Genomic DNA, 22,504 nt, shown 5'->3' on the forward strand with positions numbered 1-22,504 from the left:
AGACTGATCAAAGGTCTAGGAAAAAGGTGAGAAGGGCTTGTGGTATCATGGTGTTTGTGAGAGCAAAGAGAAGAGGGAAGAAATTAGAGAAATAGAGTCAGCAAGGCCTGGCAACTAGTTGGATTTGGAAGCTGAAGGAGAATGAAGAGTCAAGAGTAACTCTAGGGGCAGCTAGGTGGCACAGTCAATAGAGCACCGGACCTGGAGTCAGGAGGACCTGAGTTCAATTCCAGCCTCAGACGCTTAACACTTACTAGCTGTGTGACCCTGGGCAAGTCACTTAACTCCAATTGCCTCACTTAAAAAAAAAAAAAAGTAACTCTAAGCTGGCAAATATAAACACTTGGAAGAATGATGCTGCTCTCCATAGAAATAAGGGCTTTAGGAGTGGGGATTGATTTTAAGGGGGAAATACTGATCTTTGTTTTTAAAATGTTGAGTTTGAGAAATACCTAGGGAGATGTCCAGCAAGCACTGGAGCCCAGAGGATAAAGTAAGGCTGGATACATAAGGGAGTTATCTGAATAGAGATGATAGTTAAATGGGATTTGATAGGATCTGAAGAGATTGACAAAAGAATATAAGAGATAAAGGATGGGAGAAATCAGGACAGAAACCTAAGTTATATATACCTATACACATAACATAAGATATGGATTGATTCAAAGGAAGAGTAATTAAACAGACAGGAGGAGAGTCAAACAGTAAACAGTCCTTGTCCTCATAATACTTATCAATATTTATTAATCTAGGCACTGATGATGCAAACAAAATACTAAAAAAAGGATTTTACAGAAAGGCAGACATAATGTGCCCAGCAAGGTCCTGATTAGAGTGAATAATGAATTCCATGGAGTAGTTGCACTATTCAATTTGACACTTTGTAGTTCCATTGGGCAGAAGCAAATTACAATATTATATGTAATTATAACTTCTATAGTGCAAATCAGAATATATGCAATGACTTTACAGGACTCATTGCTCATACTAATTGGGATCTAGATATACTTAGCTAAATACAATAGAAGTTAATTTATAGGGGCAGCTAGGTGCCGCAGTGGATAGAGCACCGACCCTGGAGTCAGGAGTACCTGAGTTCAAATCCAGCCTCAGACACTTAACACTTACTAGCTTTGTGATCCTGGGCAAGTCACTTAACCCCAATTGCCTCACCAAAAAAAAAAAAAAAAAAAAAAAAAGAAGTTAATTTATGAAGGAGGAGAGCACTAGCTGGGGCTTCACAGTGAACATAGAGTTGATATGAACCTTGAAAGAGAATAAGGATTCTGAAAGCATAGATGAGAAGAGAGAGCATTCAAGGTATTTTGATAATATAAACAAATGCACAGCAATAGGAAATGCCTTGACAATTGTTGGGGAGTTAATAGTCCCCAACTAGGTTGGAACACAGAGTTCTTGAAGGGGTATCAAATAACATTGGTGAAGAGGTTAGATACAGATTGGGGAGGCCTTGAATACCAGACTAAAGATTTTATATTTAATAGTAGAGGCAATGGTGAACCTCTTAGAGTTAAGGAGCAAGGAACTCATATGGTTAGATATGTAATTTTAGTAATATTATTTTGTCATCTTGATGGAGAAAGGGATTGGAAAGAGAAGAAACTGTGTAGCCATAAAATCGTGGCGTTATTGTAAGAGTCCAAATAAGTGATGATTTGTGCCAGAACTATGTAAATAGAGAGAAGAGAATGTTGTAAAGTCACTTCATCTCTCAGTCTCAATTTCCTCAATTGTAAAATAGAGAGGTTACGGAAGGTGTTACTTGGTATCTATTTGACTTAGTCAAGTCATTCCCCCAACTGTGTGATTCAGTCTCCTCATTTGTAAAATGAGTAGATTGTACTAGATGATTACTCTGGCACTTTCTGGATCTTAATCCTTTGGTCCCCATAATATTAGGCATCTGTGAACAAGCTGATGTCAGAAATATTGGATAAAAGGAGAAATTGTATATTCGTTTTTCCTCCAGTGTTGAAACTACATAGGTGGCTATCTACTCTGTGTCTATTGAACTTTAGATGTACTCTCTACCCTTCCTGTGTAAGGGAGGAAGTGAATGTGGATAAGGGGTAAACATTTGTGAATTCTAATGCAAGGGGGAGGCCTTGAGGCTACCCTCGCCAGTGCCTAGCAGGTCCCAGTGGTCTCTCGTGGGTACAACAGGAGCTGAGCTCCACGCAGCCATGGCTCAGAAGACCATGCTGCTGCTTCTATGGAAAAGCTGAAAGTATCAGAACATGCTCTGTCTGCTCCAAGGATTTCCTCCAAGGAGGCAGAATAGTGAGCCAATAATCCCCCACCCTCTTCCCGCAGCCAACAGCCCCAGCCCTTCTACCCTGGGGACCTCCCCGGCAGCACGTGCAGAGGAGGCAGAACTAAACCTGACGAAGTCTCTCGAAGCCTCCTGAGAATCCCCCTTCCCCCCTCCAGATGACAGCTACGAACATATCCAAGAGCACATGCAAGGAAGTCACTCACGCCAAGACAACAATTACATTCTAGCTGACGAAGTCATCCCCATGGCTCCTTCATCAGATTCTCTTCTCAGGATGTCTCAGAGCTCCTCTGAGGAAGAGAAGTCGTCTGAGAAATTCAAACCGGAAAAGAGCCACTGCTTTGCTTGTGTGGGGTGGGAGAAGAGGGTCTGACAGGATTTGAAAACAGCTGTGGAAATCAGTTTTGTGCCGTGCAACAAGACTCAGAAAGCACAGTCGTCCCTTTGACTACGAGGCTGAGGCCGCCGAGAAGATACCCAAGGAGAAGCGCAACACTGGCTGGGAAGGTGTGGCGTCCTCAGGGGTACGTTCATCTGGGACGTTTAAGAGGTCCTTGACTCCTCAACCTGAAATCAGGCTTCTCCCTCCAGAAGGGGATCTGACTGAACCAGCTCCGAAGACATCTCTGGGGTTAGGGTATTCCCCAAGATAAAGATCTCTGCAGCTCGGGGTGGGGGGAGAGTGGGGGGAAGATTTAGGACTTGCGAGAAACAACTTCGGAAAAAGAGCCTCTCCCTCTTACCAAGGTGCAGCCTTATTTACTCCACTTCAAGGCAGGAATCTCAAGGAAAAAAGGTTAGGGTAGGACTGCTAGAGAGAATACAACCAGAACTCTTCTCCAGGGTAAAATGAAAGGTGGGAAGTGAAGGTTATTAGCATCCCCATTTTATAATGAGGAAGCTCAGGTACAGAGAAAGAAAGAAATATGTCAGGAGCCACACTTTTGCTTCTTTTTCTCCCCAATCTTTGGGTTTTGGGTTGGTTGGTTATCTCAGTTGCAGGTAGAGGGTGAGAGTGGGGAATGAATATAAGAGAAAGACTATAAGAAATTTAACCTTCACAAGAAATAATGAGGCAAATATCAGCTTTCCATGAAAATTCAATGACATTTTAGAGGCATGTCTTTTAAGATCAATTATAATGTCGTACTCATGCTTAAAATTCCTCTATCAGAGCCTCTTTCCTTTTGACTCTAGGATTCTTATATCCAAGGTAGAGATACTTCTTCAACCCCTTCCCAAATTGAAGAGGGGGTGACAGGAGGGGAGCTATAGCTTTTGTTAAGACTGAACTATCTCATCACTTTAATCAATAAGGAATATAAGGCATATACTTTATAACTTAGTTTCCTCATAAGAATTGAGGCAATTTAGCATAGTGGAGAAAGGGCTGGACTTGAATTCATAAAGATTTGGTCACAAATTCTACTTCTGACAGTTATTAGCTTTGTGACCCTAGAGAGGTCATTTATTCTAAGTGCCTTGGGGCAATTCCCTAGTTTTCCTATTTAATAAGTCTGAGACTTTTGATTTGAGATCTGCTGGGGAACAGTCAGTTCCCCATGCTGAAGAAATTATACATTTTTTTCATAGTTCTCATTAATTGATCATGTTGTTTGGACTAAGATCATATATTTCATGCATCTATATTCATATATATAGGTGTGTGTGTGTATTATCATGCATGTATATGTTTTATCAGTTCATTTTAGCTATTATGTTTCTATATGTAAGCGGGTAGAAGAGGGCAAGATGCCAGCGAAATTAAAGAGAAAATGTATTAGGAATTTTTTTCCCAAAGGAAAGATGGAGGAAGTAGAAAACTATTAGAAAACACTTTTGTTTTTCTGAATTTAAATTTTTTATAATGTATTGGGGAGGTTGGAGGAGTGCTGTTCGATTTTTTTTCCCTATGCCATTTGAAATAAGATATTGCATGTTTAAAGTAAGTTCTTATTCAATTTTACATTTAATAATTAGAATACTTAGTATAAATAACAATCAAGGTGAAATAGAATTATTATCACAAATAATAATCAAGTATTTTATAGTGGATTGAAAACTTAACCTTGGAATCAAGAAGACTTGTGTTCAATTCCTACCTCAGACACAGGCTGACTATTTCCTTGGGTATTGTTTCTTACCTAGTCCAGGGTTTACTTAAACTTTTTCCACTCAAGACCCCTTTTTGCCCAAGAAATTTTACATGACCCCAGGTATATAGATATATAAAATAGGTCTACATACCGTTTACTGTTGTCAAATTTTTAGTGACCCTTACATTCAGTTGTGCAATCCCATGTGGGGTCACGACCCAAAATTTAAGAAGCTAGGACCTAGTCAACTCTTGAAGACTCTACATTTCAGGCAAGATAACAATCTACTTCAGTAGGGGGAAATTTATCTTACTGGGAGTTCCATACAATAAAGAGATCACTGATTTCATTCAAAACAATAAGTAAGGTGTATCATTTCAAAATTATTATTTTATGATTAATAAATATCAGTAATAAGCATAACATTAAAATGTTATTTGGGGGCAGCTAGGTGGCACAGTGGATAAAGCACCAGCCTTGGATTCAGGAGGACCTGAGTTCAAATCTGACCTCAGACATTTGACAACTTGACACTTACTAGCTGTGTGACCCTGGGCAAGTCACTTAACCCTCATTGCCCTGAAAAAAAGAAAAGAAAAAGATGTTATTTAATGCGTTTATCATTGTCATTAATGATGGTGGTGACAATTCACATGAATAATAACTAAGCACTGCATATCTAAAATGATTGTAATTATTAATACATATTTCAATAGTTCAAGCATCTTTATGGGAGTATCACTCTCCTGTTATAGATTACAATTCTTCCCTGCCTTGCTTGGTCTTTCTGACTTGCTAATATTGTAAGAATCATTGCTCTGTCACCAAAATGAACCTTCTCCAACTTGGTCTGGTCCTCAGATAAAATAAATACAGTCTCTGATGGGGCCTTTACAGCTTTCATAGGGTCTGCTAAAATTTGTAGTCCATTGTCGGGGCACTCTCACATTAAGGAGGTATCAAAGGATGGCCTTAATAAAAACAATTAAGAATAATAATCATGATAATAATAATAAAAGTAGAAATATGATCATGCTAATGGCAAAAGATCTTCCTAAGTTATTAGATACTGTTCTCTAGCTATAAAGATAGAGAGGACTAGACAATATTAAAAAAAAAAAAACAATCTGAGCAAGCAAGGCCAAAGTGACTTTTTTGATTTGGGGCATCCTGTGATGATCAAGGTAGTAGCCTTTATAGACTAATAGTTAGTAGCCCTTGTCTAGTTCTATGCTAATTAGAGATAAGGAAAAGAACACATCATTAATTTTCATGTTTGCCCAACTCTCAGTAGAACTTTTGCTATTATGTTTCCATAGCATTAAGAGAAATGGATCCAATAATGGTAAAGCAGGGCTACAGGGGTTGGTGGGTTCCCTGGATCCTTTACAAGATCTTTCCTGGGTCTTCTTTCTTTGGACAGGTGGAAAACTCAGGGGATCCCTGGCTCAAAGGTAAAAATTCCCAGATAATGTCTTATCTTGACGCCATTTACCTTGTCATTGCAACAACATCAACTGTCGGCTTTGGAGACGTTGTAGCTAAAACATCCCTGGGACGGATCTTCATCATTTTCTTCATCCTTACGAGTTTGGTGAAAAAACATTTTTTAATCTCTTTTGAAATAGTTATAGCTCCCAAAGGGCAAAATAGTTGCACTATTTAGTTTTTTTAAAAGATGGGTGGAAAAGCAGGGGATGAAGAGGAATGGGAGAAAAGGGATGGAAAGAAGTATTATCTACCAATATTCAAATGGCCACTTAATGAGCATTGAAAGGAATATTTATTGAGGGATTAATATTTGCCTAGAACTGTGCTGATAATGCAAAGGTTTCAAAAGAAACCCATAACATGTCATAATGGAAAGAAAATGGGGTTTTGTCTCAAGGAATCTGGAGCATGAAGACATATTAGAAAAGGCCTAGGCAGAAATTTACAACTAGATGAAAGCATGGAAGTAATTTACTCTAATGTCCTCATTTTATAGATTAGGAAAATAAGGTCTAGTAGTTTAAAGTTAGTTACCCAAGGGTAATAGGGAGTAAATATCAGAGCCAGGATTTGAACCCAGGTTTTAAAATCATAGTATGAGAGACTGAAAGCTAGGAAAGGCCTCAAAGGACATCTAACCCAGCCTCTTCATTTTTAAAAATAAAGATGGAGAATTGCCCAAGGTCATACAGATACTAAGTGTCTGAGTCAGGGACCAAAATAGGTTCATTGATTCCAAAACTCTTTTAACCAAACCATACTTGCCAACCCCCTCATTTTACAGATGGGGAAAATGAAGACCAGAGAGGGAAAGTGATTTTCCCAAAGAGACAGAATTTGAATCCAGGTCTCATAATCACAGAATTCCAAAATTTAAAATGAATTGAATAGACTCTCTTGTCCAACTCATCCTTGAAAAATGATCCCCTCTATAACTCACCCCAACAAGTGGTCATCTAACCATTGATTCTAGATGTCAAGGTAGAGGTCAAAGGGCTGTGCTTAAATTTTGGCCTAGCATTACTGCTATTAGGTATGTACTCCATGGAAACAGCTAGGAGGTGCCATAGTTCACAGAGCACTGGGCCAGGAGTCAGTAATACCTGAGTTTAAATCCAACTTCACTCACTAGTTGTCTGAGTCTGAGCAAATCAATTAACTCTGCTTCACTTTCCTCATCTTATATATAAAATGAGCTGGAGAGAGAAATGGCAAGCCACTCCAATATTTTTGCCAAGAAAATCCCAAATGGGGTCACAAAGAGTCAGACACTACAGAACAACTGAACAACATGTACTCCAAGGAAAATAAAGAAAAAGGAAAAGAACTCATGTACAAAAATATTTATAGCAGCTTTGGTTGTGGTAGCAAAAAATAGAAACTGAGGGAATGGCCATCAATTGGAGAATGACTGAACAAATTACTGTACAGGAATGTGATGGAACACTATTTTGCTGTAAGAAATGATGAAGGAATAGTTTCAGAAAGCTCTGGGAGGACTTAATTGAATGGATACAAAGTGAAATGAGCAGAACCAAGAGAACAATGTCCACAGTAACAGAAATATTTTAAAGACAATCAAGTGTGAAATACTTTGCTATTCCTACCAATAAAATGATCTACCACAATTCCAAAGCATTCATGATGAAAAATGGTATCCACCTCCAAAGAGAAAACTGATGGACTCAGTATGCTAACTGAAGTAAATTTTTTCTTTATTTTTCTTATTTTTCCCCTGGTATATGATTAATGCAGAAATGTGTTTTGCATGACTTCATCTATATAATGGGTATCATATTTCTTGCATTCTTACGGCATAAAGGGGAACAAGAGTTAGGAAATGAAAATAAATATTTTGAAAGACTTCAAGTGAAGGGAAATATACAAGGTCATAAGCAGGCCATTCCACTTTTACTTAATCATGAGTAACATTTGCCTTAAATCAAGCCCAAATTTTCTGTTTTCAACCTTATGACAGTGGTTCCCAGTTCTTACCTCTGGGTCCAAACAGAACATGACTAATCCTTCTTCCATATGATAACATTTCAAATATTTGAGGATAGCTATCAGGTTATACTTTGGTCTTCTCCAAATTAAACATATTCAATTCCTTCAACTGATATTTATATGAATTGAACTTGAGGTTTGACATCCTGTTTTCCCTCTTTTGGATAATCTTTAGCTTATCTTTTCTAAAATATGGTGTTCAGATCTCAACACAGCACTTCAGATATACTATGACCAAGGAAGAGCAGGATGGGATTAGGAGCTCCTTTTTCCTGGGTGCTATGTCTTTCAATGAAGCTAAGGATTGCATCCATTGCTTTGGTGGCCATGTTACACTTTTTATTCATATTGCATTTGCAAGCCCACCTAAATTTCCAGATTCTTTTTCAGATGAACTGCTAGCTAGATATGCCTATATCATCTTGTACATGTGAAGATGATTTTGCAACCATCTTACATGTAACATATATGATACATACAGAATATATGGAAGGTAACATTAGAGGGGGAGGCTGTAGTGTCTGGATAGCCAGGAAAGACCTCCCAAAGAAATTGAAATCTGACCTGTGGCTTGACAGAAACCAGTGATTCTAATAGGCAGAAATAAGGAGTGATTGAATTGTAGGTGAGGTGAACAGCCATTACAAGTACACAGAGTTGGAAGATGGACCACAGTGAGTGAGGAGATGGGGTATTAAGTGTGAGGAATAGCAAAAAGGCAAGAATAATGGGTCTAAAAAGTATATGAAGGGGGGAAGATAGGTCGCTCAGTGGTTAGAGCACCGGCCCTGGAGTTGGGAGTACCTGGGTTCAAATCTGGCCTCAGACACTTAACACTTACTAGCCGTGTGACCCTGAGCAAGTCAATTAACCCCAATTGCCTCACACAAAAAAAAAGTATATGAAGTATAGTAAATTATAAGAAAGTTGGAAAGATAGAAGGGCCCAGGTCATTGATTAACAAAGGAACAGCTAGGTGGTGCAGTGGATAGAGTGATGGTCCTAGAGTCAGGAAGATCTGAGTTCAAATAGAGCCTCAGACACTTGGTAGTTATGTGACCATGGGCAAGTCACTTAACCCAGTTTGTCTTAACTTCTTCATCTATAATATGAGCTAGAGAAACAATTTTAGGATATTTGCCAAGAAAATCCCATATGGGCATCACAAAGAAATGGACACGACAGAAAATGACTAGACAACATCAACAGAAAAAATCAACAAAGGACTTTATATTTGATCCTAGTAATAACAGGAAACCACTGGAGTTTTTTGGGGGAGTGACATTTTAAGAAAATCACTTTGGCGTGTGGTAGAGGATGGACTGGAGAGGAAGAGAGACTTGAATTAGGGAAGGCTATTGCAAAAATCCAGTCAAGAGGTGATGAGAACCTGAACCAAGGTACCTGTGTGAGTGGAGAGATGTCAAATGAAAGAGATGTGGTAGATATAGAAATTATAAGAGTTGACAACTATTTAGATGTTTGGTATGAAGGAGAATGAAGGGTAGAGGATGATATAAAGGTTTTGAACCTAAACAACTGAAAGGATGGTGGTCATTTTATAGAAACAAGGAAATGTGGAAGAGGGTGGGGTTTAGGAGGAAAGTCATGTTCATTCTGAGTTTGAAATGCCTATGGGAAATCCAGTAAGAAATATCCAGGAGACAGAATGTAAAATGGAACTAGAGCCCAGGAGAGATGCTAAAGTCAGGTATGTACATCCTAGAGTCAGCTATATAGTGAGGACAAATGTATGAGAAATAATGAAGTCAGCAAATGAGAAGGAAAAGCAAGACCCTGGAAGAGAAATGCATGAGTAAGCAAAAGGAATTCCTACATTGTCTGTGTCCAGAATTTTATGTTTTATTTTGAATCTTGAGTCTTTCTCCTCAGGAAAGTGACATGTATCATCAGTCCTCTGGAATTCTGACTAGTTCTTGCATTGTTTTCAAATCTTTCCAAGTTTTTTTTTTTAATTGTATTTTTGTCTTTATTGTATACGACTGTATAAAATATTATCATAGTTCTGTTCATAGACGTCTCCCCAAATTTCTCAGAAGCCATCCATTTAGTCATTTCTTATCACATAATATTTAATTATATTAATATATAATAATTTTCTAGTTATTTCTCCACAATAGGTTCCCTTTTAACTTGCAGTTCTTTTCTAGTACAAAAATGAGCTTCTTTAACAATTTGTACATATGGATCTTTTTCTCTCTTTTAAAAATCTTTTAGGGATCTAGGTCTTAACAACTTTTGCTCTTTTCCTTTCTTAATAACTGTCGATTTATGGATATGAAGTGGATATTTAGAGTTGGTTTAATTTTATTTTTCTATTTCTAAGTGATTTGGAACATTCTTTCTTATGGTTGTTGATGGCTTAGTTTTCTACATGTTAATATTCTTTAAAGTTTTCTCTTGGGGAAGTAGGCTTAATTGTTACATATTTAAAACACTTTCCTGTATATTTTGGGGAAAAAAAAAAACATTTATCAAAGAAATTTAGAAAGACTTCCCCAGGGGCAGCTAGATGGCTAGATGGCACAGTAGATAGAGCACCGGCCCTGGAGTCAGGAGTACTTGAGTTCAAATTCAGCCTCAGACAGTTAACACTTACTGGCTGTGTGACCCTAGGCAAGTCACTTAACCCCAACTGCCTCACAAAATTTTTTTTAAAAGAATATAGAAAGACTTCTCCCCCCCCCCCCAACAGTGTTTCATTTCTGATATTAGCTACATTGGTTTTGTTTGAGCAAAGATTTACATTTTATAAAATGAAAGCTATCCATTTTCTCTTATGTAATCCTTTTTATCTACTTGGTTTATCATGAACTTTTGCTGTATCCATAGATCTGAAAGGTTATTTTTTCTTGATCCTTTAATTTATTTATGATGTGACCCTTTATGTCCAGGATGCCTATCCATTTGGAGCTTAACATGATATATGGCATGAAATGCTGGTCTATACCTAATTTCTTCCAGTCTTCCTTTCAGTTTAACCAGCAGTGTTTTTGTCAAATAATGAGTCCTTAGCATAGTAGCTGCAGTCATTGAGTTTACTGAAAATTCTATTACTATTTTCATTTGTTTTTGTATGTTGTGTACCTAATTTGTTCCATTTACCAAACTTCTTATTTTTTAACCAGTAAACAGTACTTTGTTTATTACTCTTTTATAGACTAGAGAAACCGCCTTCTTTCTCATTTTATTATTCATTATTGGCCTTGAGAGTCTTGACCTTTTGTTTTTCAAGATGAATTTCCTTATTAATTGTTCTAGTCCCATATGGTAATACTGTGATAATTTGATTTGTATGGTATCAAATGAATAAAATGATTTAAATAGTACTGCATTATTATTTGTTTTATATTAGTATGACTTACCACTCAATAATTAATATTTATCTAACTATTCAGATCTATATTTATTTCTGTGGAGTTTTCTAAAGTTGCTGAAGGTATCTTGGTAGATAGACAACAAAGTATTTTATACATCCCGTAGCCATTTTGAAAAGGATTTTTCTTTCCATTTCTTCTTTCTGGGTTAACTTCTTGGTTTAGACAGGATTAAAAATCTTTGATTTGTTTGTTTATTTAGGTAGAAAAAAAAGGAAAGAGAATTCCACCCAGAAAATAAACTCAGAGTTTTTTTAGAAGAGGGAGACTTTCTGTGTGGTGCCACTACTCTGGCCTCATCTCCTGCTGTGAGCCTGAGATGTCTGCTGAGTCCTTCTCCTTACTCTAGCTTAGCAGCACTCATGGCTTCCCAAGTATTCTAGCCATCTTTATGTTCAGTTCTGACCTGGATTGGAGGTGCTTCCAGCTAATTCTCTTTGGTTTTCTTTATCATTGTTCCTCCTGATACATTTTCAGCTCTTTACTAGGTATTTGTAAGAGTTCTGGGCTTTTCTATGTCCCACTCCTCTGCTATCTTCAAATTATCTCTTTTAATTGAGGTCTACTATTCTAGAACTTTATCCCAGTTATAGGTCTCGTACCACTGCCCAATAGTTATGATTTCAAATTTGTCTTCTTTTTTAATTTTATTTTTATTTGTGATATATAATTATATTTCATACATATGTCAAATACAGATATAATATATACATACACATATAGATGACATATATAATATAAATTTTCTACATTATTATATTTAGATATACCTAGATATATTCTAATACATATAACTTAGTATTTTATATCTTTAAATAACTGTTTTACAAGTAACTTATACATATAAATTTATATAAATAATATGACAGATTTGTTTAATATAAATATTATATAAATAAGACCTAAATAACTCACATATGAACAACATATATTTATATGTGTATATAAATACGTATATACCTCCTGGAACCCTTCCCAGTACACCCCTCCCCCGCCTTTTAATTTTTTTTTCCTGATTAAAAATTTTGGTTTATATTTTTCTCTTCCAATCTCTATCCCTTCTTCCCTCCCTTCCTTCCCCCCTCCTCAAGGCAGCAAACAATCCAATATGGGTTATACGTATATGATCAGGAAAAATATCATCATATTTGTCACTTAATGGAAGAATGTGAAAAATAGCATGCTTCCATCAATATCAGTTCTTTCTTTGGAGGTGGGTTGTTTTTTTCATCAATATTCTTTTGGGATTGTCTTTGATTATTGTATTGTTGAGAATAGTCAAATCATTCACAGGTCTTCATCAAAGAATATTATTGTCTCTGTACAGTGTTCTCTTGGTTCTGCTCACTTCCCAATACATCAATTCATACATGTCTTTCCAGGCTTTTTTGAAGTCATCCTGTTTGTCATTTCTTAATGCACAGTAATATTCCATTGCCATCATATACCATAGTTTGTTTAGCCATTCCCCAATTGATGGGCATACCTTTGATTTCCAATTTTTAGTCACTACAAAAAGAGCTGCTATAAATATTTTTGCACAAATAGGTCTTTTTTTTCTTTTGGGGGATGTCTTTGGGATATAAACCAAGTAATGGTATCGTTGGATCAAAGGGTATGCACAATTCTATAGCCCTTTGGGTATAATTCCAAATTGCTCTCCATAATGTTTGGATCTTTTCACAACTCCACCAACAGTAAATTAGCATCCCAGTTTTCCCACAATCCCTCCAACAACCAATATTTTCTGTTTTTGTTACATTTGCCACTCTAATAGGTGTAAGGTGATAACTCAAGAGTTGTTTTAATTTGCATTTCTCTGATCAATAATGATGTAGAGCATTTTTTCACATATTTATTGATAATTTTTATTTCTTTATCTGAAAACTGTTCAAATCCTTTGACCATTTATCAATTGGAGAATGCCTTGTATTTTTAAATTTTTTCATGTAGTTCTTTATAGATTTGAGAAATGAGGCCTTTATCAGAAATATTTTTTTCAAAATTCGTTCCCAGTTTTCTACTTGCCTTGTAATCTTGGTTACTTTAGTGCTGTTTTTGCAAAAGCTTTTTAATTTTATATAATCCAAATTATCTATTTTACATTTAATTTTCTTCTCTATATCTTCTTTGGTCCTCAATTCTTCCCCTGTCCATAAATCTGACAGATAGACAATTCCAAACTACTTTAATTTGCTTATGGTATCATCCTTTATTTGTAAATCATGTACCCATTTTGACCTTATTTTAGTATTTGGGGTGATTGGTCTATACCTATTTTCTGTCATACAGTTTTCCAGTTTTCCTAACAGTTTTTGTTAAATAATGAGTTTCTGTTCCAAAAGTTTGGATCTTTGGGTTTATCATATACTAGATTACTATAGTCTTTTACTATAGTATAGCTTCTATCTATCCTATTCCACTGATCTGTCTTTCGATTTCTTAGCCAGTACCAGATTATTTTGATAATTAATGCTCTGTAGTACAATTTGAGATCTGGTATTGCTAGACAAAGTTCTTTTGTATTTTTTCATTGATTCCTACGATATCCTTGAACTTTTGTTTTTCCAGATGAATTTTGTTATTATTTTTTCTAGCTCTATAAATATTTTTGATAGTTTGATTAGTATAGCACTAAATAAATAAAATAATTTAGGTGGAATTGTCATTTTATTACATGGATTCTGCCTACCCATGAGAAATTAATATGTTTTCCCATTATTTAGATCTGACTTTATTTTTTTGAAAATTGTTTTGTAGTTCTGGTCATATAGTTGCTGTGTTTGTCTTCAAAGGTAGACTCCCAAGTATTTTATATTGGCCATAGTTATTTTAAATGGAATTTCTCTATCTGTTGTTGCTGTACTTTATTAGTAATATATAGAAATGCTGATGATTTATGAGGATTTTTTTTTGTATCCTGCAACTCTGCTAAAGATGTTAATAATTTCAAGTAGCTTTTTAGTTGAATCTCTAGGATGTTCTAAGTATAACATCATATCGTCTGCAAAGAGTGATAGTTTTGTTGTTGTTGTTGTTATTGTTGAATTATTTTTCAGTCATGTCCAACTATTCATGATGCCATTGGGGGTTTTCCTGGCAAAGATACTGGAGTGGTTTGCCATTGCTTTCTCCAGCTCATATTATAGATAAGGAAACTGAAGCAAAGAGGATTAAGTGACTTTCCCATGGTCATACAGCTATTAAGTATCTGAGACCAGATTTGAACTCATGCCTTCCTGACTCCAGGCCTAGAGCGCTATCTACAGAGTCGCCTAGCTGTGAATGGATATAGATAGACAGTTTTCCCACCCCCTTTTGGCAATTAAAGCCATTTTTGTTACATTTTCAAGACTCCAAACAAATATAACCTGTGCATCCCTTGTTAGATGCATTTTATCCCTAGCCTGAAAGGACCTGTTAGTCAATTTAAGTTTTAGCCATCATCTTCTTAACTGGCTGTTCATTGGAATCCAAACTCCAGGTTCTGTGCTTTTTCTATACTATAACTCACCTTCTAGTGTTTGAATCCTGCCTCTGCTACTTTTCTGTTTGACCTCAGGTAAGTCACTTAACTGCTATATGATTCAGTGTCCTCATCTCTAAAAGGAAGGAGTTCAACTAGATGAACTCGAAAGTCCCACTTAGCTTTAAATTTGATACTAAAAACCCTTCAAGGAGATTTGGATTTTTTTTTCCGTATAGGCAAGGAATATTTAATGAAAAGGTCATTGTACACAGAAAAATATGCCAATTTTTCTCAGAGAAGGGAGATTTTCTTTTACATTTTTGTAATGACAGAAAAGTTTCAATGATTTTAAAAATATTTATAGAGTCATTGTAAAGTCAAAGTCCCATCTCCATCAATTGCCATGGATGAGGGTGGGGGAAATGGAAACAGAAAAGAAAAATTAGGGCATTTCCCTTTCTCAACTGACACAGGTAACCTAATTCTCCTTTATAATTTTTCTTTCATTGAAATAAAGTTCTCATTATAAAGGGCAAAGAAAGGATGAGATTTGATGTGTTATTTCCTCATTATCTTTTGGTTCCTGAAGGAGTGAGATAAGCCCTTTACATGTCACCTTTGACTTCAGTGGGGTACATACCAATACTTTAAGTGTTGGAAGTAACCTGCCAAGTGCCACAGTGGATAGAGCCTTCAACCTGGAGTCAGAAAGACCTGGTTTTAAATCTATATTCCAACACTTACTGGTTGTATGACTCCAGGCAAGTCACTTAAATAAATACTCTCTGTCTAAGTTTCCTTATCTATGAAATGGAGATAATAGCAACCGCCTCTCAGGGGTTGTTGTGAGAATCAAATGACACATTTGTAAAGTTCTTTGCAAACCTAAAGAATTATATAAATGTTATTACTATTTAATGTTTTAGTAGTTCTAATTCCATCTCCTGGTTTCTAAATAAATATGATGTGCTCCATAGTATCCTTCCTGACTTCCCTCTTATTAGCCCCATTTTTTAATCCTATAATGTCCCAAATTCTAATTACTTTCTTGTTCTTCCAAAACACCCAATGATCTTTCCCAAACCACAAGCAGTTTGGATAAAATAACATCTTGCCCAAGAAAATATAGATGTTTTATTTTCCCTTCCTCACTCTAATTCCAATAGCTGTTTCACCACTACACAAAGACTGTTCCTGAATTACCACCAATACTAGTGGTCCACTATTCTAACTTTGAATCAAATCAAACAGCTTGAAGAAAGTAAATTCGGGTCTTCTTTAAAATGCATTTGTTTGGCACCCCCAAAAGAATTATCATCCATAGTTTGAAGGAATTTGGGGGGGGCAGGGCAATGAGGGTTAAGTGACTTACCTAGGGTCACACAGCTAGTAAGAGTCAAGTGTCTGAGGCCAGATTTGAATTCAGGTCTTCCTGAAAACCAGGGCCAGTGCTTTATCCACTGCGCCACTTAGCTGCCCACTGAAGGAATGTTTTAAAGCATTTTTAGCCATTTTTCTCAATAGTCTGGAATTATGAATAGCATTCAGATGTATTAGCAAATTTAATATCAAGGTCACATCAGGGTATTAATTACTAAGATTATACCTTTTCTGTCCTTTTAGATGCTATTTGCGAATTATGCTCCTGAACTTTTGGAAACCTTTGCAAAAGGCAGAAAATACTGCAATTCCTATGTTGTGGTCAGAGGGAGAAAGTAGGTGTTTTTCTGTTTTGTTTTGTTTGTTTGTTTAATGTGTAATAACTCTATAGTTGTTAAAAGTTCTTAGCTAACAATTCACACTGAATCCCCAAAGTTGCTGATGGAGGTGGAATCTTGGCTTTGTTTTTATTAACAAGGGAAATATTTTCCAAGAAAAGTAATTCTGTATAAAATTTTACAGTGCATTAGTCTTTAGTGATTAATACAAATTTCCAAAGAATCTAAAAAGTTGGTGGAGTTTTGTCACATAAGCTATATACAACATAAAATTGGCATTGATACAGATAGAGCATCCATAGTCAGGGAAAGTGACACAAATAATCTTACAGGTGTGTTTTTTTTTGTTTTTTTGTTTGTTTTTTTTAGTGAGGCAGTTGGGGTTAAGTGACTTGCCCAGGGTCACACAGCTAGTAAGTGTTAAGTGTCTGAGACCGGATTTGAACCCAGGTACTCCTGACTCCAGGGCCAGTGCTCTATCCACTGTGCCACCTAGCTGCCCCTGTGCCACCTAGCTGCCCCACAGGTGTGTTTTATTATGGTCAATAGTACATTTATAGAAATCTGTATGATCACCAAAGGGTTGGAGCCAGAGGGTTGGGATGACTGAAGCAGATTTGGTCAGAAAGTGGCTCAAATTCAAGGATTTAAAATCTGATTACTCACTTTGTGGCTTAAGGGAAGTTATGTCTCCCTCAACTCCCAACCCTAAATTTAATCCCTGACCATAGAATAACAGGGAATCTGGCAACATTCCAGAAGTTGTTGATTTTCTGAGACAGGCATATCTAGTTAAAGAAGGGAAGTAGTGAAAAGCAAAAGAGATTTATAAAATGGATGACTATGAAAACACAATTGCATTTAAGAGGTAAAGAGAAGTTGTGCTCCAAAGGAAGAGGGATACTGAAATAACACCTGTTTTCTGCACATAATCTGCACAAACCCCATAATGGTTTTAGGGAGAGCTGAAGGGGAAGTGGATTGATTTAGTAGAAGAGTTGTCACAGAGGAGATGCACAACTGAGAAAGGAAATAGTTACTTGGGGCATCTGGTAGGAGGAAGATGAGCAGCAGGCCCTGGAAGCTTCCTATAAGTATGAATCTGTGGGGAGGTATGCACTGGAGAATATTCTAGTATGTTGTAAAATGCTTTGGCTACAGTTGGTCTGTGGGAATGTCTCATTATGAATAAGTAGCTTTTAGAATGGCCTGTTACTGCTCTGGTTCCTCTCAAAACAGTATAAAGTTGAAAAAAAAAAAGAGTTGATGATAGGAATGGTGGGCAGATTTTTGCTGTTTAAATGTGCTATAGGACTGGAAGTGGGCATGAAAGGTGAGCTAGAAGCTCCTCAAAAAAATATCCTGTTCTGCATTGTTTCGTAAAATGAAGACCACTCTGTTTACTATGTTTCATGGAGCTGGATTTTCAAATCTATGGTTTGTTAAAGGTGAGATACATGACTACTTTAGTAGTAGCCCCTGGTAGGATGGTGTTTTGTCCTCCAAAGTGTTTACTTATCCTGAGCTTTCTTTTTTGCCTCCCAGATTCATTGTGGTCTGTGGAAACATCACGTTGGATAGTGTAACTGCTATGCTGAGAAATTTCCTCCGCCACAAATCTGGGGAAATGGATATTGAGATCGTTTTCCTGGGAGAGTAAGTGTATCTGCATTACTCACAGCTTCTAAATTTAATCTGAAAACTCATAAAAGAGGCCTGATGCTTCAAGGCAAAGGAATTTGATTAGAGAAATCACACTGAAGAACCAAGGCTTCTGGGCCATGGCTAGGTGGACTGTTTCCTTTCAAGACAAAGTTGCAAATCCAAGTTCCTCACCATTCCAAAGGGAATGACAGGAGATGGCCTAATTTTGTGGAGAGCCCATCAGTAACTCACCTGGATTTTCTGGAGCACCCCTCCCCCCCCCCCCCACACAAACATAGAATAGGCTTATCCAATCACAGAACAGGTTGTGTAATTTCACAGAAACTTAGAAAGGTAAGGAAGGGGTCTCCAAAGTTATCCACTCTAATCTGTACCTTACCAGGGCTGTCCTCTTTAACAGCTTGAACAAATGGTTTTCTGGTTGCCTCATGAAGATTCCACAGTGCTGGAAAACTCCCTATTTTACAGAGTCTAGGAGATCTGAGTTTAAATCCTCTCTCAGATACTTACTAGCTATGTGTCCCTGGGAAAGTTATTCAACTTTTCTAGAACTCAGTTTGCCGAGCTGTAAAATGGGATAACAGGAGCAACTCAGGCATAATGGGTTGTTGTGAAGATCATGAGATAACATTTGTAAACTTTAAAGTGCTATCTAAGCATTATTGTTTTCATGATCATCATCATAATGGCCTAGCATTAAAAAATCCATTAATCATTTATGAAACTTTTTTTCCTTACATTGAGTCTAAATCTGCTTCTTTGTACCTAGTTCTGCCCTCTGAGACTAAACAGAATAAATCTAACCCCCTTTCCAACCTGACAGACTTAAAATAAATGAAGGAAATTCTTAGGTCACCCCTAATTCTTCCTCAGATTAAATAACTTCAACCAGTTCTTATATGACATAGTTTTAAACCTGACACTTTTCACATAGTGACCTTCCCATCAGTATTTCACCAATATCCTCCATTTGAGTAATGGTCTGGCCTCAGGGCAGGCTTTGCTTTTCATCTCCTCCTAGAAAACTGCAGGTTACCTCCCAGATCCCCAGGTAGTTATCCTTTCCCTAACTTCCTTCCACACTGCTGCATTAAAGAAGTTGTAGATTAATTTATAAGTAGCTAAGAAGAAATAGAGGAAGGGAACCCACACGTGTGCACACACAGAGAAATTACAGACACAGCCTGAAGGATAATAATATTAAAAACAGATGAAAAACATGCCTGAAAATTAACTATGGTTGAAGCAGGCACAGATGAACTCAATATTGACAGATTTTTTAAAAATCCATTTATATCCTCTTATTTCATGCTCCTGGGTAAAAATCTGAGGGGAGAGCCCCGCTTATAGACTGGCAAGTTGGTTTCCTTATTACACAGAAAAGGCTTCAGGAAAAAACAACAACAACAAGCAACAACCACAAAACAGACAAAAATGTATTGCAGCTGTACTAAACATACTAGTAACTTTCAATACTTGACTCATCAGCTTTGCAAATACAAGTTTGACCACAGTGATGCACAGGTGTGCCACTTTTTATTACATTTTGCGTATACATCATACATGTGTGTATGTGGCTTCATAGATATCTTCAACATGCTAGGAAGGGAAGGAATTTAAAGTAATCAGTACATTCAGATATAGGAAATTGGTTTGTGAATCCACTTAAAATGCCACAAGCAAAAAAAAAAAAATGTAGACATTCTAGGCCTTGAAGCTGAGCCATTAGTAACAATACTTTTTTTTTTTTTTTTTGGTGAGGCAATTGGGGTTAAGTGACTTGCCCAGGGTCACAAAGCTAGTGTCAAGTGTCTGAAGCCAGATTTGAACTCAGGTACTACTAACTCCAGGGCCTGTGCTCTATCCACTTTGTCATCTAGCTGCCCCAACAATACTTTTAAGCACAAGGTAGAATGGGAGAAAGAAGGAGCATTCCTTGTGCTTGTTCAAACAGGTGCTTTTGTCTATATATGAGAACAGCCCTTTCCAAACCACATTGGTGGCCATTGTAGGATGACTTTATCCCATTAAATGGGTGGCTTCGCATATTCCAAAAAAAAAAAAAAACAAAAAACAGTAGGATGAACCTCTTTCTTATTACCTTATTATCAGGTCTCTTGATTTGGTGATTATGTCTCCAGGGCCTCTATCTTGGGAAGGTCCCAGCCTTTGACCTTCTATCTTGACTTTCTCTCTGACTTCTCTTCTTCATCATATATCTTGTCTCTCCCCATCTAGCTCCCCTTCAGTAGTCTTATTCCCTTATTAGAATGTAAATTCTCTGAGGTTAAGGACTGTTGTTTGCCTATATTTCTATCCTCAGAGCTTAGCACTCTCCCTGTTACATAGAAAGCAATTAAAAAGTAATCAATCATCTATATAACTTTCCATTAATCACCTAATTAGCTATGTATATCTAAGCATCTATCTATCCATTTATTTATTCATCATCTATCATCTATCTAAATAAAATAGATTAAACAAAAGCATTAATTATGTCACTGTGTAAATTGCCTTCCTCACTGCCCCCTCATCTTTACTCCCTTATTTGCCCAGAACCCTTCCTTCTCTGGAGCTAGAAACACTTTTCAAGCTCTACGTGGCTTATACAAGTTTCTTCTATGGATCTGCATTGAAAAGGGAAGATTTAAGGAGAGTTGCGGTAAGATCCTTTTCTTGACATCTTTTATTTCACCCAAGCTATAGGACCAGGGAGGCCACATTTGTCTTTTGAAAGGTTACTCTTCCTACCCAATTCTCACCCTTCACCTGTCGGGAGTAGTGATTGCCATAGTTCAATCAATATGATGGAAATTGGAGGGGAGGGGAGGGAAGATATTTTTCTTTTAAACTTCTGAAAAATGTTCAGACACAGGCCTTTGAGATATTTTCAAGTGTTTTCTATTAAAAACTATAGCCATTTAAATATGTTGAGAGCAGGAGTCGTTAGTATAAAGAAATGCTGAGACGTCTCTGCATGATTTGTTGGCAAAGCAGACCTTAGAGAAACCTTCTCAGACTCTCCATATCCTGAATTAGACCTAAATCCTAGGTTTGTAGCAACCTAACTATTTTTACTCATTCTCTCCAATTTCTGGCAAAATAAAACTCTGTACAACTCTTATAGACAAGAACAATTACCAGAATATACATCCACAGGCATCATTTATACAGTAAGTAGCTTAGATCAGTCTTAGCAAACCAGACTTTTCTTTCACCAGTTCTTATCTCATAGGATACTATGGCTGGGTGAGGGTTAGGGTTAGGGTTAAAGTTGAGAGGGTATCTATCAAATGTTTTCCTTTTCTTCTAAAAAGGAGAAAGAGAGAAAAAGAGAGAGAGAGAGAGAGAGAGAGAGAGAGAGAGAGAGAGAGAGAGAGAGAGAGAGAGAGAGAGAGAGAGAGAGAGAAAAGAAGGACTACCACATCCTCCCTCTTGCCATTAGTAACTGGGTTCACCACCCAGTGTCTCAGACAGAGCACATTATAGAAAGAAAACTCGAGAGATAAAGGGTACCTCAGAGTCTTCTATTTTAATATAGCTAGGATGGTTTACTAGAAAGAGAACTCATTGAGCTTAGGGCAAGAGTGTTCTGGTAAATGTTTCACAACCAGTTCTCTGAGGAGAAATAAATATACAATTAAACATACACACACACACACACACACACACACACATATACTATATATATATATAGTATATGTGTATACACACACATATAGTATATATAGTATATTTAAGTTGTGAATGCTCACACTGAAAATATCAGGATCAGATCTCCTGAGCTGGAACAAGCCAGATCCAACACAGACCTGGCTTGGGCTTATTCCCTGCCTTAAAAGATGTGTGGCTGGGGGCAGATAGGTAGCACAGTGGATAAAGCACCGGCCCTGGATTCAGGAGTACCTGAGTTCAGGTCCTGCCTCAGACACTTACTAGCTGTGTGACCTTGGGCAAGTCACTTAACCCCCATTGCCCGTCAAAAAAAAAAAAAATGTGTGGCCATGGAGAAATCACATTATTTCCCAGAATATTAATTTCCTTACCTGACAAATATGGGTAGTAATACTTGTACCACCTCCTTCTAAGAGTTTCTGTAAAGACTGATTTTTAAACTTCCAAGCTCATTGGAAGTTATTATTATTAGCTTCTATGTGCAAATCTCAACCAGCTCTCCTGGGCCCTTTGGGGGCTGTGGTCCTGGTATAAAAAGGATTCCCACCCTGAAATGCCCTACCTCTGTAATCAGAGACTTCACTACTGGGAATTGTTACTCTTATGGCTCTTTTGCCTTTAAATCATGAGACAACTCAAGATCAGGGCAATTCAAGAGTTCCTCATATGTTTGACATGATGGCCCCTGT

General features: G+C 37.0%; 1 protein-coding gene across 1 annotated transcript in view; it reads left to right on the forward strand.

The window, feature by feature from the left end:
* The window catches only part of KCNU1 (potassium calcium-activated channel subfamily U member 1), a 261,654-nt gene that overhangs the window by 89,408 nt on the left and 149,742 nt on the right, over positions 1 to 22,504 (forward strand). Inside the window, 4 exon segments of the mRNA XM_043981056.1 lie at positions 5,816 to 5,986; positions 16,381 to 16,472; positions 18,021 to 18,131; positions 20,697 to 20,802. Coding sequence (XP_043836991.1) covers positions 5,816 to 5,986; positions 16,381 to 16,472; positions 18,021 to 18,131; positions 20,697 to 20,802 — 480 coding nt within the window.

This window comes from Dromiciops gliroides, chromosome 2 (genome assembly GCF_019393635.1).
Source record: "Dromiciops gliroides isolate mDroGli1 chromosome 2, mDroGli1.pri, whole genome shotgun sequence".
NCBI lineage: Eukaryota > Metazoa > Chordata > Mammalia > Microbiotheria > Microbiotheriidae > Dromiciops > Dromiciops gliroides.